The following is an 18,872-nucleotide window of genomic DNA, read 5'->3' on the forward strand; positions in this document are numbered from 1 at the left end:
TAAGGTGTGCAAACGGATTTAGGGATCCTTTTACAAAGCAGCGCTACCAATTAGCGGTGCACTGAATGTGAAAAAGCCCAATCAATTCCCATGGGCTTCTTCGCATTCAGCGCAGGCGAATTGGTAGCACCGCTTTGTAAAAGGAACCCTTAGACTTACAATTAGCACACGCTAAATACTGCAGACTACTGTATACCCATAGGTACATGGCACTTGATGCATACTAATTTGCAATCCCACTACTGAGGTACGTAAAATTCTAAATTAATCATATTCATAAGCCTAGGCTCATTTATATAACTGCTTTAGCCTTTCCTCATAGGGAAGTCATCCTATTCCCTTTATCATTTTCAGCGCCCTTCTCTGTACCTTTTCTAATTCCATTATATCTTTTTATAGGTGCTGTGACCAGCATGGCACACAGTATTTGAGGTGCGGTCATAACATAGAGCGATACAAAGGCATTATAATATTCTCAGTTTTGTTTTTCATTTTTTTTTCTTAAGAATTCCTAACATTCTATTTCCTTTCTTAGCCACCATTGCACACTGAACAGAGCGTTTCAATGTATCATCAACGATGACATTTAGGCAGGGCCGGCTTAACCTATGGACCGGGTGAGGCTCTGGCCAAGGGCACTGGCGCTAAAGCACACCAAACGCCCAAGCCTGTGACATCACCGGCCCATAGGTTAATCGTAGTTTCTTACTGCTTACTTGCGCGGTTCTCTGCAGCAGCTGTCCCCGGTCCCAACTCCCAGCATTGGAACAAGGAGACACAGACAGCTTCAGTGCTTTGCTCCTCTCTCTTCCTCTTCTGAGGTACCCGATGTCGATACTCTTCCCAGCGTGCCTTGCAGGGAGGAGTGGGATGCTGAAGCATTTAAACTGCTTCAGCACCTAATGTGTTCTTTTTTTTGGCCTGGCCTGCCACTACCACCACCACCAGCCTGCTGCTACCATGTGGCCACCGCTGCCTGGACCTGGGCAAGAAGACTACAGAGGCAGTATTTCCAATGTTGAGCAGGTAAGGGGCCCAATCTTGTTCAGAGTCCTAGGGGGAAGGGAGGATAGAACCATCAAAGTTGGTATTTGGGGGTGGGGGAGGAACCTAGATGCTTGCCTTGCTGATTGCTGGAAGGAGGGAGGGTAGAATCATAAATATTACTGTGGTGGGGGAGGGGGTGGAGAAATCAGGAACCTTGCTGATTGCTGAGGTGGGGGTGGTGGCGAGGGTGGAACAGTGAAAATTGCTGTGGGAAGAAGTGAGGGCGGAATTGTGAAAACTGCTGTGTGTGGGGGGGGGGGGGGGGGGGTGAGGGTGGAACTGTAAAGGAGGAATTTTGAAACCTGCTTTTGGGGGCGGGATGAGGGAGGAATCTGTGCAGTTCATAGCCCCGGATTGGCCCCAAGGTAGGGGGCAGGCAGAGTGTGTGACAGGTGGGAGGCAGGGGAATGGTGGGGGTGGGGGGCACAAAAACAAAAGTTAGTCCAAACTCTTGAGGTGGTCCCGCACCTTTTTAAAAACTGGTGTTATTTATTTTGGTGCATTTTTACCCCACAATTTCCCACAAGAGCAGGCGCAATGTGGCTTACATTAATTCAAGAGAATACAATACATAGAAGGCACAGATATGGAATGAGACAGGAGGGGAAGGCACGGCACATGGGATAATACGGGGAGAATGTCAGGGGCGAAGCAACCAGCAAATAACCTGTAGTCAACAAGAGAGAGAGGTTAAACCGTGGAGTTGCCAGTGGAGTAAACCTTGTCAAATAAGAATGTTTTTAAGGACTTCTTGAACAGGTGGTGGTCGACTAGCTCTTTTAGTTATTTTGGCAGAACATTCTAGGATTTAGGACTGATGTAGGGGAAGGACGAAGCAAAAAGGGTCTTGTATTTAACATTCCTGCAGTTGGGATAATGTAGATTGAGGTAAGTCCTTGCAGATATTAGGGCATTTCTAGATGGTAGGTCGATTCGATCTAGCATGTATTCAGGGGCTTCTCTTTATGTTATCTTGTGTGTTAGGGAGCAGATTTGAAATGTAATACAGTCTTTAACAGGGAGCCAGTGTAGTTGAAAACATAGTGGTTGAGCATAATCAAAGCGCGATTTGCCCAGTATTAGCCTCACAGCCGTGTTTTGAGCTGTCTGAAGCCTTTTCAAAATATAGTCCCGGCAACCAGCATAGATCCCGCTACAGTAGTCTATATGGGATAGGACCAGCCAACTAGGGTACGGAATAGCTCTCACGTTATGAAATGCCTGATAAGCTTCAGCCTCCACATTGCGTGGAACATTCTTTTTGTGATGATTTTCACTTGATTGTTCAGTTGTAAGTGGGTATCCATCTCTACTCCAAGGATTCTCAGGCTATTTGAGATCGAAAGTTTGAAGTCCTTAATGATGAGTGTATTTTTGACTACTTTATTGTACTGAGACGAAAGGATGTACATAAGCCATCCTCCAATTTTCCAGTACCATGCTTGATTTTAAAGGTAAATTAAATATTACTAATAGCTCTGCATGTTCATTTTTCAATTCTATCAGTATTGTGGAATGTGTTTGAGCCAGTTCAGGCGATCTGGTACTCTGTTATCAAATTGCCCCAATTACATCTTTCAGGTTTACAGAGATTTGTTTCAGTTTCTTGGCTCATCAACATTGAATACCATTTCTGGCACCGCTATCTCCCCCACATCTTTCTTGGTGAATACCAAAGTAAAGAATTTATTTAGTCTTTCGACTATGGCCTTGTTTTCCCTAAGTGCCCCTTTTACCCCTCAATCATCTAGCGATTCATCTGATTTTTACAGCATATTTGCTTGTAATGTTCCTAAAAAGCAGAGCAGAGGGCAAGTGCTGTAATCAACACAGATATATCTTTCCATGTAACATGCTCAGATGAATATTAAGCAAAGAGAATTATTCATCTATTAAGCTATAAATAATGTCAGCCTATAGAACACAGTTTTTCCCAGGTGATACTACTTTGATACCTGATTCATATACAATAATCCAAAGAGCAGTGGAGAGTTTTCACCAAACAGCTCATAAGAACTTAATAGCCATACTGGGTCAGACCAATGGTCCATCTAGGCCAGTATCCTGTTTCCAACAGTGGCCAATCCAGGTCACAAGTACCAGGCAGAAACCCAAATAGTAGCAACATTCCATGCTACCAATCCCAGGGCAAGCAGCGACTTCCCCATGTCCACCGCAATAGCAGTTATGGACTTTTCCTCCAGGAACTTGTCCAAACCTTTTTTTAAACCTAGATATGCTACCTGCTGCTACTACATTTTCCAGCACAGAGTTCCAGAACTTAACTATTTGTCAAGCGAAAAAATATTTCCTCCTATTTCTTTTAAAAGTATTTACACATAACTAGTGTTTGTACTTTTTGAAGGAGTTAAAAACATTTCATTTCATTCTACATCACTCAGAATTTTGTACACCTCAATCATATCTCCCCTCAGCTATCTCTTTATCAAGCTGAAGAGCTCTAACCTCTTTAAGCCTTTCCTCATCTGAGAGGAGTTCAATCCATTTTACCATTTTGGTCTCTCCTCCTTTAACCTTTTCTAATTCCACTATATCTTTTTTGAGATACGGCAACCAGAACTGAACGCAATACTCAAAGTGAGGTCACTCCATGGAGCGATACAGAGGCACTATATTATTCTTGGTCTTATTTACCATCCTTTTCCTAATAATTCCTAGCATCCTGTTTGCTTTCTTGGCTATACTGCTGGACACTGGGCAGAAGATTTCAGCGTATTGTCTATAACGACACCTAGATCTTTTTCTTTGGTGAGACCCCAAGGTGGACCCTAGCATTAGGTTAACTATGATTTGGATTATTCTTCTTAATGTGCATCACTTTGCATTTGTTCACATTGAATTTAATCTGCCATTTGTGTTGTGTACACATACATATATATAATATACACACCATGTGGAAATAGAAGCCCATTCTCTAAACTGTAGGTGTACTATAGAGAATATGCCTAGACATATCTTTTTGTGTGGAATTTTCAGGCACCATATAAAGAATCTAGCTCTAAATCTCTAATTCTATATAAAGCACTCAAAATTACATATGCAAATTTGGGCTCAAGCCCAAACTGCATGTGCATTTAATTGAACAAGCCAACTAGCTTCAATAATTGGGCACTAAAAATGAATTCTGGCGCTAATTTAAATTTACATCTATAAAGTAAATATTTTTTTAAAGATGCGTGCATAAATTTTATATGTGGATACAAAAAGGGGTGGGGGCCATGGAAGGAGCAACGAGTTCCTAGACTTTATCCACAGTATTATAGAATAATGCGCAAACCTGCACCTAATTATTTTATTATTTATTCTTATTTATATTTTTAATGTATTTTTATTTATTCTGGGGTTCTTTTACAAAGCTGCAGTAAAAGGTGGTCTACAGTAGTGTGGGCGGGTGGATTTGACACACAGAAGCCACTTGTTAATGCAGCCGAAAATTCCATTATTTTAAATGGAAGTTGCAAATGGCCTTATGCTAAATATTGGTATGAGGCAATTTACTGCCTGAGCCTTACCATCACCTATTTAGAAGGCAGCAGGGGCTAACGCACAAACCTGGTGGTAATGTCAGCGCACGGTGATGGCTGATTACTGCCGGGTGCACTTACACCACGGGCCCATGCTAGAAATAGAAAAATATTTTGTCGTGGGAAATGCTGCATGACAAAAACAAAACTACTGCTGGGCGCTTGGACGTCTCCCTGCAGGTTTGTAAAAGAGGCACTTTTTTAAATTTAATTTTTGTTTTAATTTTTTAGGTTTAGTTTATTTATTTAGATTTTGCTCACACCTTTTTCAGTAGTAGCTCAAAGTGAGCTACATTCAGGTACACTGGATATTTCTCTGTCCCAGGAGGGCTCACAATCTAAATTTGTACCTGAAGCAATGGAGGGTTAAGTGACTTGCCCAAAATCACAAGGAACAGCAGTGGGATTTGAACCGGCCACCTCTGGATTGCAAGACCGGTGCTCTAACCACTAGGCCATTCCTCCCTCTATTTATATTTATATTCATCTTATATTTAAGGCCTCTTATTAAGCCACACTAGTGCCTTCTGATGTGGTAGTGCCAACAAAGCCTATTCACTTTGAATGGGCTACGTCTGCATTGTCGTGTGGTAACCACTAGAGTAGCTTGATAAAAGAATCCCTTTATTTTTGGGTCCCTTTTACAATGGCACAGTAATGCTACCACAGCATTGGTGAATGCTAATCTGGCATTACCACCAACCCAACCCATCATGGGAGCCTGTGGTAGTGCCGCCCCTAAAGGTGCGCCTTTTCTGGTGCTGAAAAATACTTCTATTGCGTCTAGCAGAGGGGGCTTACCTGGAGGTAACCACACAGCCCCACGTGCTGCCCGATTACCATGGAAGCCCCATACCACCACCTATTTACCTTACCCCCGTGAAAAGTCACACAAGTTTGCAATTATCACAAATTTACTATTTTCGACTTTTAACCTCTACAGTAAAAGGAGCATAGGCACTTGGCAAATCCATGTGCCGACACTACCACAGAGTCCCTTTTACAACAGCTTGGTAAGAGGAGCACTATTTTTTTATTTTATTAATTTTATATTTATATTTTAGTTTTGTATGTTTAAGATTTTTTTGTGTATATAATTTATTTTGGACCCATTTTAGAAAACTGCAGTGAAGGACCCTGCTGTAGCATTGGTGCACTGATGAGCAGCATGCCAGGGCCCTCTTTTACCGCAGTTGGTAAAAGGCTTTTTTTAAAAAAGGAAATAGCCGTGCAATAAGTGAACTACATACCACATAGCCAATTCCCGGGATAGACCTTACCACTATCAATTTAGGAGGCAGTAAGGACTCCCGTGCTAGCTGGGCAGTGTGCAGGGCTGCCATATTACCACCAGGTAAGACCCCAGTACTTTTAAGCTGCGGTATTAAGTGGTCCACCAAAGTATAGGTGTAACTACCATGCATCCAGGCCACTTACAAAAAAAAATAGAAGTTTACAGTCGCAGTTGTATAGGCAGTAAATGGCTGAGTACTAATAACTAATAAATGTTAAGTAGTAATAAAAGAATTGGCACACAGCCATTTACTGCCTGAGCCCTTACCGCCTCCTATTTAGAAGGAGTTAAGGGCTCACGTGGTAAATCAGGCAGAGTGCGGCAATGGCTGTTTGCTGCCCCATTACCACCAAGCATACCCCTACGCTAGAAAATAGAAAAATATTTTCTGGCGCAGGAAATGGTGCATGCCAGAAACAGAACTATCACTGGGCACATGGATGTGCCCAGCAGTAGCCCTACTGTCCTTTTGTAATAGAGCCCCTAAATCTGTTCATGTCTCAATAGATCCCCATTTCCTACCCAAACAGAAAATTCTTTACGAGTCAAGTTTCTTGACTCGTAAAATCCTGCCAAACTTATCTTATTGACTTCTTTGACTGGGTGACCAAAGAACTGGATGAAGGATGTGCACTAGATGTAACTTACTTGGATTTCTGCAAAGCCTTTGATACAGTCCCCTACAGAAGACTTGTGAATAAGCTGAAAGGGCTGAACTTAGGATAAAAAATGGTGAACTGGATAGGAAACTGGTTGACCAACAGGTGGCAGAGGGTTGCGGTAAATGGAATCCGCTTGGAGGAAAGTAATGTGAACAGTGGAGTTCCTCAGGGGTCGGTGCTGGGGCCAATTCTGTTTAATATATTTGTGGGAGATATTGCTGAAGGGTTGGAAGAAAAGGTTTGTCTTTTTGCGGATGACACAAAAATAGCCAATAGAGTAGATACCCTGGAGGGAGTAGAAACAATGAAAAGGGATCTCCAAACGTAAGAAGAATGGTTGAGGGTCTGGCAGTTGCCAAGAAGTGTAGTGTAGAATGATGCACTTGGGGTGCAGAAACCCAAAAGAGCGATAACGGATAGGAGGGGAGAGATTAGTAAGCTCAACTCAGGAGAGAGACCTTGGGGTGTTGGTGTCCAAAGAACTAAAGGTGAACAAACAATGTGACAAGGCAATAGCTGTGGCCAGAAGGATGCTAGGCTGAATAGAGAGGGGTATAACCAACAGAAGAAAGGTGTTATGTCCCTCTAAAAGTCGTTGGTGAGCCCCACTTGGAGTATTGTGCTCAGTTTTGGCGGCTGTATCTTGCTAAAGATGTAAAAAGACTGGAAGCTGTGAAAAGAAAAGCCACAAAAATGGTATGGGATTTGCGTTGCAAACTGTACGAGAGGCTTGCCAACCTGAACACGTATACCTTAGAGGAAAGACGAAACAGGGGTGACACGATACAGACATTCAAATATTTGAAAGGTATTAATCTGCAAACAAACCTTTTCTGGAGACGGGAAGGCGGTATAACTCAAATTGAGGTTGAAAGGGGGCAGACTCTGAAGTAATGTCAGGAAGTATTTTTTCACAGAGAGGGTGGTGGATACATGGAACGACCTCCCGTGGGAGGTAATAGAGATGAAAATGGTAATGTAATTCAAACACGCTTGGGATAAACACAAAGGAATCCTGTTTAGAAGGAATGGATCCACAGAACCTTTGCAGAGATTGGGTGGTTAACACTGGTAATTGGGAAGCAAAACCAGAGCTGGGCAGACTTCTACGGTCTACATCCTGATTGTGACTGAATAGATATGGATGGGCTTGAGTGTAAATTTTAAGGGGCTTCCAGTGTCTGGTTTCCTTGGTCGTACTCCCACTTTTTGTACATTATTACTTCCTCTATGCAGCCATTTGTTCAATGGTTTTGTTGACCTCTAATTTCTAGAAACTCTGCTTCTCTCATCTCTGTTGTGAAGAGTGAGGGATTCATGGAGACTTGAAAAAAATAAATTAGTAAACTCTCTGCAGCTTTTTGTCATCAGACCACTGAACTCAAGACAGAAGAGTGGGGGGGAAGAGTGTCTCAAATCAAGGATCTGTCTGTACTACTTTGGTGCACACTGTGTGAGGGTGAAAAGATAAGTTTGAGTACTCCTTTTCTTTACAGGCTAAAAATTCAGGGGTCTGTCAAAGTGAATGGGCTGTGTTAGCACTAGCACACAGCCAGCCGTGCTAGTGGCTTAGTAAACCCCAGTGTTAACCTAAAAAAGCCAAGTCTAAATTTCATCTAAAAGTATGGAGCAATTGCATTTGACCCCAGAATGAAAAGGGACATGCTGTACTTATTTTTAGAAAAATGTAATTTCCAAGTTGGAGTAAAACAGTTCAGAATTTTTGAAGTATTTATAACTGCAATGAAAGAGTGTTTCTATTCTGTAAAAGGTGTATTAACAGATGAGTAAAACAGAAAATTACTATTTGCTCTAATAATAAAACATGTCAAATAGCTACTCAAAGAGGTACCACATGTGTAGTATCCTTATTCCTATAAAATAAGGGATTCTTACATTTAAGCAACCATGATATGGAATATGCAGATCACAAAAAAGCAACTGTACCTTCATCTGCAATCTAGAACTAATGAATTATCACAGAGTATAAGAAAAGAAACGTGCTACAAGTTATAGAGTACACAACTTACGAACAGTTCCTCGACCACACAGTACAAATAGAAAATTTTGCATTTTAATGACACTGAGTTTTAGTACATTTCAGTCCAGGGGAAAAATAAATGGACAAACATGGTAATGAGTATAGGATTATATATATATTACAATTTGCCTTGTTATAATACATTTATGGCTATGTAATAAAAAGAACAAGGGCAGATGGAATCCAAGCCAATTTAAATAGTCATCACAAAAAAGCATTAATGGACTGCTCCAATAAGTACTTTCAATTGAAAACCTTAAAAACAGAATCAAGACCTTTGTCTTCGTTAGAAAAGGTTCAGTTAAACACAGAGCCAGCAAAATAAATGCATCTCCCAAAGTCCTTAACACAATTATTACATAAAATGCTTTGTTTTACACACATTGGAAAGGACACGGGCATTTTTCTACAGCAGCACATGTGGCTAAATTCTTGATTCTTTAAACATGTTCATTTACAGACTTCCCCCATTTTTAAAGTTTTTTTTTTAAATATAAATTTCAGAAGTTGCCCATTTCATCATGAAAATGACTGTTTTGTAGATTTTTCTTTAAAACAAACTGCAATGTCAACCCAAAGCTAAGGCATGATCTTGTCTTATGAAAGAAAAGGACAAAACAAAAAATTTCAGGTGTACATGATTAAACAGCCCTCTTCAAAAATCAAACAAAATATAAAAGGAACGTTAGCTAAGCTTTGTGCTCTAACCAATCTACTAAATTACAGTGATTTTCAATGGCAAAAGCCCATGCTGACTGGGCAATCTGACAGTTCAGAATACTTTTGCAACCATTTTAAATTCATATACAAGGACACGAGTGATCCAGTCATGCAATGTTCATCTTAAGCATTCTGCATCTCTTTTCCAATCTTGTAGCTAAGGATCTTGTTCCAGTCGATCTTGGTGCGGGTAACAGGCAATTGTCGACGTAAGGCTTTGAACGTAGTGTCTGACATTGTCTGGTAATTCTCACTAATAGCAGTCTGTTAGAAACAGTGAAGGAGTTAGAATACTGGAAGACTAACAAAACAAGATGAGTGCTACATTAACGCTGCATGAGGCATTCCACAGCACTACAATTTAGTTTTCAAACTGAGAATCTTAGTACATAGCCATGCATCTTTGGTCACAGGACAGTTTGAGACAAAAATGACCACTAGTTCTATTACACAGCAGAAAAGTTAACGAATCATTGGGCCTTTTGCTTGTCACTTCACAAGTTTCTAGTGACCGTATGTTAAAGAATATGAATCACTTCAGAGACATGGGGGCTCATTTTTGAAAGAGAAAAATGTCCAAAAAGTGGCATAAAGCAGCAATTAGATGAATTTCTTCTCAAAACACCTAATTTAGTATTTTCAAAACCTATTTTGCAGACGTTTATATATGCAATTGGTCTGCAGTTCGTCCAAATCACATCAGGGGTGGGATTAGAGCATTCTTAACACTTGGACAGTTTACAAAGTGCGTTTTTCACTTGACTTTATTAAATGGACCAAAAAGATAATGCACAGAGCACGCAAACATCTTGCATGTGGCCATATTAAAAATGGAAAGAAAAAAAAAAAGAAGAGATTTTTGCTGTTTCGAAAATGGTATATTTCCTGTTTGGATTTGGGACGTTTAGTGAAAAATGTCCAAAGCATGACAGATGTTATATTGAAAATGCCCCTCAGTTTTATTCTAGCAGAACTTTTCTGTTTCTGTGCATTGATGTATGCTCTCCTTTAACATCTTGATTTCCCCTTCCTTCCCTCCCTAGATGGCTCTGTAGTTAAAACTGTGGCTTTTCAGACTACGTTTTTCTTGTGTTAATGAGAGCTCTGTAGTCAGTTCCTGCCCTTCTTGAACTCAGCCATTTTTTTTTTTTTGGGGGGGGGGGGGGGGGGGGAGAAGCGCAGGTCTCAAGCTTAATTGGTAGAAAATAGTTGATATACAGTTACACATGAGGATTTAGCAAGGGCGCAATTCCTGTTTCAGTGACGAGGTGAGGTTACCAGATATTTGGGGGTCCAATTGCCACTTTCCCTGGATAAACTGTATGAAGCTAATATGAAACCCTTACTAACCTTTACCAACTCTTTGTTAACCAATTGGTTTCAACTACCCTTAACTATGTTGGGTCACTTGGCACTCTTCCAAATGGTTATCTTACCAAAATGGCTTTGTTTTTTAAACTGTACCTTTGACTCTGCGCAGACGGGACAAATCAACTGCAGAGAATGGTGCAGTGCTTTCTTTGGAAAGGAAATAGAGCAAGAATCACCTATGAACAATTAAATTATATGCAGAGGCATGGAGGCTTGGGCCTTCTAGATTTAGATCTATATAACAGAGCCTGCCATGTTCGCCATATAAAGGATTGGTTGAAACAAACTACACACTATACACCTACACCTTTTACATATGAACAGGGGACTCAGTGCCTTTCTTCCCTAGCTATGTTTTGCATGCTGCATTACGATGTTTACCTGCACATATTAAGAATAGTTGCTTGGTTGCTCCCTTAAGGAAAGTGTGAATGTGGTTATGTAAGCAAAAAAAAACTTGAAGTTCTAAGTTACAGCTTGTTTGCTTCTTCGGAGTAACCAAGATTTTCCAGCTAGTATGAATGATCAATCCTTTTTATATTGGGAGGAACATGGGATTACTTTGCTTAAACATTGTATTGAGGAAAGTGGGACAATAGCCTTATTTAATAATCTGTGTTCTCAATACCAATTGTCTCAGACTCAATGCTTTTCTGCAAGTGTGCCACTATGTTGCCTTGTTGCCCAAGGAGGCACTCAGATATTACAAAGAAAGTGGAGGGAACCTTTTTCCTAGGAAGTGCTGCAATGCAGGAAGTCTTCCCCCTTTGAATTTCACAAGGGGTGCAACTGCATGATCTAGAGACTTGGGGGTTGAACTACCACCTGAAATGTTCCAGCAGTTGATCTGTAAGCTGCTGGTCAAGCTAACCTCTGCAATACATCAGGAACAGCACTACAAGTTCTTGTTTTGAACTTACTTTTTTCCTTAAGAGGGCCTTTAAAGTAGGCTTGGACCAATCCAGTAAATGTCTGAAATGGATCCTCAGAAGCTTAGCCGAGATTGGGAGGCAGGGCTGGTGTTTGGGAGGCAGGGCTAATGCTGGGCAAGACTTCTACGGCCTGTGCCATGAAAATGGCAGATACAAATCAAGGTAAGGTATACACAAGTAGCAGCACATATGAGTTTATCTTGTTGGGCAGACTGGATGGACCGTGCAGGTCTTTTTCTGCTGTCATCTACTATGTTACTATGTTACAATCAGAAGCTACCTTGGGACATATGTTTTGGGCATGTCCTTTGATACAAAAATTCTGGCAGTCAGTTCAATATCACATTCAACGAATATTTGATTTTTGTTTAACTTTAGCATCACAGATTTTCTTATTTAATGATTATACTAGTAGTTCTGTTAGACCAAATAAGGCTAAACTTATTCTACTATTTTGTTTCTATTGGCTAAATGTGTAATTTTACTACAATGGTTACAGGCTGAACCTCCTAATGTGACACAATGGCTCAATATGGTGTATGCCCTCATGATCCTGGAACGACAAAGCAGGCTGGAATCATTTGGGATGTTGGGCTAAATTTCAATGCATTTGGGAGACCTTTTTGCAGTGTATGCAAATAAAATTCATATATATTCATCGTAGATACCCTGAAAACCTGACTGGCCGAATTGGGAGATATTGGCCTAGACACTCCTGTTCTAGAGGCCTGAGGGTGGTAAATAAAGGCAGTGTATACAGATGGAGTGAACAACCCTTTATAAGTGCAAGCAGCAAGAGAAGCCCAATAATGAGAAAGCACAGGCAGGCTCTGCCTCTTTCATGCTCAAATTTTCTCTTTCTAGGCCCTTGCAAGTAAGTTTTGGAGTGTTTCAAACCTGAATAACAAACATTCCCATTTATAACAGTGGTATCTGGGAAAACCTGACATTTAGCTGCTGTTTGTCTAATAGAAGCCAAATCTTCAAGAAGCAGTGCTGTGGAGGGGAAGTGACGTCAGCGCTGGTGAATGGACGCCTGAAGAGAGAGCTCCGTTCCCGACGGAACTAAAATAAGACAAAACTCCCCCAAATCGAGCGCAGCACTCGCAACTCTCTATCGGAAAGATAGTTAAACTGATGGCAGCCCGAAAGAGTCTCGCAAAGTTTAAGTTTGCAGGCGAAAAAGGCGAGGCAAGCAAAAACGCAGGATCGCGTTCAAGCACACGAGGCGGCAAGATGGCGGCCGGAGACTCCGAAACAGATCCGGACCCCGAGGAACCTGCAGCGAGTGGCATAGACGTGGACAGAAATGAGATATCACGCTGGTTCAAAGAACTAAAGGCAGAGATGATAACCACCCGGAAGGGAATACAGGCCTCCGTGGCAGAGCTCCGAGAGGAGTTGAAGGACATTGGATTGCGGGTAGCTGAGACGGAGGAGCGCGTGGATACGTTGGGAGATGAAGTGCAGACGCTACAAATAGCATTGAAGAAAGAACAGCAGTCTAGATCAGAACTTGAGCAAACTGTGGAGGATCTGGAAAACCGCTCTAGGAGATGTAATCTGAGGTTTAAAGGCATACCGGAGGAAGAGCAATTTAGAGATGCCATGAAAGTGGTGCAAGAAATCAGTGCACACATACTCAAAGAGCAGCAGGGAGGTGGAGACCAACAGGAGAGAGAATTACCAGTCCTGGACAGAGCACATAGGAGCCTGGGGCCACAAAGAGGTGGGCAACCCAGGGATATTATTGCATGCTACCATGAATTTGGAGTGAAAGAAGCAGTATGGAAAGCAGCCAGAGCAATGGAAGACTTTAATTGGAAAGATTGCAAACCAAAAATTTACCAAGACTTGGCTCGAGTCACCCTCCAGAAACGGAAGGAATTTAAAGAGGTGACTCAATACTTGCAACGGATGGGCCTAAGATATCGATGGCTATACCCATTCGGGCTTCAGGTTACAGTTGGAACTACACATAGAAGGTTGCAGTCGCCTAAGGGAGCCTGGAAGACCTTGAGAGAAATGGGGTGTGAGGACTTGCCAACTGGAGAAAGCTCACCAACTCATCGTAAGAAGACACCAGTGAAAGATCGGAGCTTCAGAGCGAACCAGACGAGAAGGGAAAAAGATCCTAACATTGGGAGAGAGAGGCAGAGAGAATCTGAAGATGAAGGAGTGGACTGAACAAATCAGATAAGCTATTCATGGGGACTTAAGTTAACACATATAGTGAATAATGCTATAGACTATAAAGACATATGAAAGTTTACTGAGGTTGCGAGATGGAAAAGGAGGTTTGATTGGGGAGGAGGGGGAGAATATGGAGGAGTTTTATGTTGGGGGACATTTCCAGCAGGAACTCACTTCCTTTGGGAGGAACTGGCGAGAAGGGAGGAGAGCCAGTTGCAGGGGAAGGGAAGGGGGGGGGGAGGGGGGAGTAGAGGGATGGGGGGGGGAGGGGATGGGGGGGATCCTGAGGGTAGGATCTTGGAATGTAAATGGTCTCAACAGCCCCGGGAAGAGAAGTATTATCTTCCGAGAATTACGCAGGCTGGAAGTGGGATATAGTAATGTTACAAGAGACACATATACAAAAAAAGGATGAAAAATTGCTAAGGAACCGGGTACTAGGCGAGGGGTACCTATACGCGAACCCTAAAGGGGGGAAAACAGGGGGGTTGGCAATTTATATTAAGGACAATCTGCAATTTATCAAGGAACAAGAATTCAGGGGGAGGGAAGGTAGATGCCTGGCAATCAAAGGATCAATTAAAGGGCACCCAATTACACTCATAAATATCTATGCACCAAACGAGGGACAAGGGGAATTTTTTGAAACACTACGTACAAGTCTGATACCTTTTGTTGGGGGTCAAATACTGCTGGGGGGTGACTTAAATTTTCCTGCAGCGGGGCTTGACCACTCAACAGGAAAAGAACAAGGGGCGAAATACACAAGAGGGAAACTGACTAAGCTAATGAGGGAATTAGACTTGCTAGATTTTTGGAGATTGCAACATCCAGGACAAAAAACTTACACGCATTACTCACATGCACAGAAGACATATGGCAGGATAGATGCGATATGGGGCAGCCGTTCTCTATGGGGAGTTCTCAGAGGGTCTGAAATTGATACTATACACGCCTCAGATCATGCACCAGTGTGGGTTATGGTGGGAGGATTGGGTAAGGAAAGAGAGGGAAGAGTATGGAGGCTTAACGAGTCATTGATTGACACAGAGGAAAATTGTAAGGAAGTTAAGGACATAATCAAGGAATATCTGAAGTTTAATGATACCACAGAAGTGACAGACGGGATCTTATGGGATGCCCTTAAAACTGTTGTGAGGGGGCATTTGATTAAAAAAGGGGCGCAAAGGAAGAGGGAACAAGGGATAAGGGAAATGAAAATACGTCAAAGGCTGGCAGAGTGCGAAGCGCTCCACCAGGCAGAGGGGAGTTATCAAGTATTTAAGGACCTATTGGCTTGTAGAGCTGAACTGCAAAAGTTACAAATTGGGAAGATGGAATTTCAACGGAAACTAGTAAAACAAAAATTCTTTGAATATAGCAATAAGGCGGGTAGTATGTTAGCCCGGAAATTACGCTGCAGACAGGTACAAAATACGATATCCAAACTAAAAAGGGGAGGAGGAAACATGGTGCATCAGGATAGGGATATCAAGGCCGAATTCGTGAAATATTATATGAAACTGTACTCGAAGGAGGAGGGAGCAACACTAGAGGAGAAGCGGAATTACATAAGGGATCTAGACTTAAATAGAATAACGGAGACTCAAAGGGTGAATCTAGAAGCCCCAATATCACTGGAGGAAGTGTTAGGAGTCATTAAAGGATTAAAAGGGGGGAAAGCGCCGGGAATGGATGGATACACGGGGAAATATTATAAAGTATTTCGACATGAATTAGCTCCTCTGCTGACAAGAGTGGGTAATGCGAGCTTTAGAGGGGAAGAGATGCCTATAAGTATGCATGCAGCGGGGATTACAGTACTGCTCAAGCCTGGGAGAGACCCCACTCTATGCGGATCCTACAGGCCAATATCCCTGCTGAATATAGATGTCAAGATTTTGGCCAAGGTGATAGCGGAGCGTCTAGGCAAGCTTTTACCATTCTTGATACATGAAGATCAAGCGGGGTTTGTGCCACATAGGCAAGTAGCGGATAATATTCGCAGAACTTTAAATATTAAGTGGGGAGCCCAGAGGAGAGGGGACTCCCTGACCCTTTTAGCGATCGATGCAGAGAAAGCATTCGATAGAGTGGACTGGGAGTTTCTATGGGAGAGTATGGCACAGATGGGGATGGGGAAAAACCTTATAGGCTGGTTGCAGAAATTATATACACGCCCGGTGGCAAAGATTAAAATCAATGGGGGATACTCTGATCATTTTGATATTCAACGAGGAACTAGGCAGGGGTGCCCACTTTCCCCATTATTATTTGCGATTGCCATAGAGCCATTTGCCCAGAGGATCCGCTCGCTCCAAGAGATACGGGGGGTTAGGATGGGGGGTAAGGAGCACAAGATTGCATTATTTGCGGATGATATTCTATTTTACATCTCATCCCCTATGACGACAATGCCTACTCTGATTAAGGAGATGAAGCATTATGGATGGGTATCAGGTTTTAAGGTGAACTATGATAAGTCAGAGGTGATGGGGGTCACTATACCAGAAGGGGAGGAAGAAAGAATAAAAGAAGGGTTTAAATTTAAAGTAGCTAAAGATAGCTTTAGGTATCTAGGAATACAGATCCCGCGGAACCTCACCAAATTATACCAACTAAATTATATACCCTTATTAAAAGAAGTGAGAGGGGATATGACAAAGTGGCAAAAGGGGTGGCTTTCATGGTGGGGTCGTATTGCGTCAGTAAAGATGAATATTCTCCCCCGGCTTCTATTTTTGTTCCAAACACTACCAATCCCAGTACCTAAAAGGGAGCTCATGAAGCTGCAAAAGGATATAGGAACATTTATTTGGGGGGGAGCACCGGCAAGGTTAGCACGGACAATAATGTGGGGCACACCGGACCAAGGAGGGAGGGGGATACCAAACATCCTATGGTACTATTGGGCATCACAGCTTAAACAAATTGCGGTATGGGGAAAGGTGGATTTATCATCAATAACAAAATTAGAACAGATTTTTGTCCAAGAAGGGGCATTAGAGGGATTGTTATGGGCCCAGATTCCGGAAAATACATATAGGGGACTCACCCTGAACCCCTTCGTATCGCATCTCTTAGTATTATGGGGTACTTTAAAATATAGGCTGAGAGGATCTAGGACCAAGTCCACATTTGCTTGGATCACACAGGATCCAGGCTTCCCTGCTGGGACTCAGGGTGGAGTATTTAAAACATGGTTCCATAAGGGACTGATTAGATTTCGAGACCTACTGACAGATGAGGGAATTAAACCCTTTACGGAATTACAGGAAGCCTATGAATTACCACCATCTGATATCTATGCGTATCTACAAGTAAAGCACTATGTAATTTCCGCAAGGTGGATTAAAGATAAATTAGTAGAAAAGGAAAAAATGGAGGATACATGGGGGAAGATTGATTTATGGGGAAAGGGAATTTCCAGATTATATGATCATATACGAGGGTCACAATTTATAAAACATAAGTACATGCAGGCCTGGGAGAGGGATCTGAAACAGGAATTCACCGATTTGGAGTGGGGAAGAATGTGCAAAGAGATTAAAAAAGCTTCAGTTTGTGTATTACTGAAAGAAAATGCATATAAAGTATTAAGTAGATGGTACTATACGCCAGAGAGAATAAAGGTAATGTTCCCAGATGCCTCAGATATATGTTGGCGATGTAAGGAGGAAAAAGGTACTTTCTATCATATATGGTGGGAATGTGTACACATACAGAAATTTTGGGAGGGAGTTACGGGTATGTTGACAGAGGCTTTGGACACTCTCTTCCCAAATGACCCAAAATGGTGCTTACTAGGGTGGGGGAACCAGAAAGGAGTGAAATGGGGACAAAGGATTAAGAGGTTAAGCCTAGCGGCTGCAAAATCTGTAATAGCGGCATTCTGGAAACAAGATAAAGGGCCCACTTTACATAACTGGATTGGGAAGGTTGAGAACCTAATGGTGATGGAGGAGTTGACGGATAAAAGGAGGGGTAGGTTTAATGCACAGGCTAAGGAATGGGAACAACTTGATCGAATAGTGGGGAAAGAAATGTATGGGGGGGGGGAATAAGGAGGGGTTCTCGGGAATTGAAGGGACTAAGGAAATGGGAATGGGGGGGAGGGGGGGAATGGGAGGGGGGGGGAAAATGGAGGAGACTTTGGAGGGGACAGTTTATACTGTATATATGTTTGTATTTTGAGGTTTAGAAAAGGGAATGAATGTTGTTACCAGAATTTAGGATGAAACACTACAATGTAACTTGTATAAGATATGATTAATAATTTATTAAATTAAAAAAAAAAAAAAAGAAGCAGTGCTGTGATGAGGATGTGCGCTAAGCCCATAAGCAGCCAGGTCTGAATGAAATCTCAATTATCTGTACCATTCTTTATCTAGCATCTGCTGCCTGCATCAGAGTATAGCAAAATCACCTACCCAGGACTAGCTTTCAACTGAACTTAGCTTTTGGACAGAAGTGAAGACAAGTGCAAAACAGATCAAGCTTCTCCAATGTCTTTACACTTAAGAACACCCACCTCATGAAAAGCTAACACTAGTTTTACCTAAGGTAAGACATTTATTAGCAAACTGTTGCTTTATCCTGGATCAAAACTCCCCCCGTATTTTTCTGGTGCTCTTCATATCTGAAGCAAGCAGCTAAAAAGAGCACAAGGAGCCTTCAAGAGAGGGAAATCACAGCACTACTTTAATGGTAAGACCTCATATGGTCCTGTTTCACTGAAACTGCCTGGGTCAGGGGTCTAGTAGCAGTCTCAAACTTCTAATGTATCAATCAATCAACAGAGATACAGTTTCACAAAATCTCGAAAACACACAAGGGTGCCAACAATTGAGCGGGAACACAGTGCTATTCCAAAAAACGATTTCCCACACAAGTCCGGGCTGCCATGGACTGGCAGGGTAATGCTAAGCAAAAGTCTTCATATATACAGGTGTACATGCTGTTCAAAAATACCATCCTGGAAGCCCAGACCAGACATATTCCATGTATTAAAAGAGGAGGAAGGAAGGGCAAACGACAGTTGGCATGGTTAAAAAAATGAGGTGAAGG

The 18,872-nt window shown here is 42.1% G+C and overlaps 1 protein-coding gene across 1 annotated transcript in view; it reads right to left on the reverse strand.

The window, feature by feature from the left end:
* Positions 1-8,603: 8,603 nt before the first annotated feature.
* CAPZA2 (capping actin protein of muscle Z-line subunit alpha 2) overlaps positions 8,604-18,872 on the reverse strand; it is a 98,449-nt gene continuing 88,180 nt past the window's right edge. The window contains exon 11 of the mRNA XM_030216337.1: positions 8,604-9,573. Within this exon, the coding sequence (XP_030072197.1) occupies positions 9,433-9,573 (141 nt within the window). The 3' untranslated portion in view covers positions 8,604-9,432. The remainder of the gene's footprint in view (positions 9,574-18,872) is intronic.

This window comes from Microcaecilia unicolor, chromosome 10 (assembly GCF_901765095.1).
Source record: "Microcaecilia unicolor chromosome 10, aMicUni1.1, whole genome shotgun sequence".
NCBI classification, from domain to species: domain Eukaryota; kingdom Metazoa; phylum Chordata; class Amphibia; order Gymnophiona; family Siphonopidae; genus Microcaecilia; species Microcaecilia unicolor.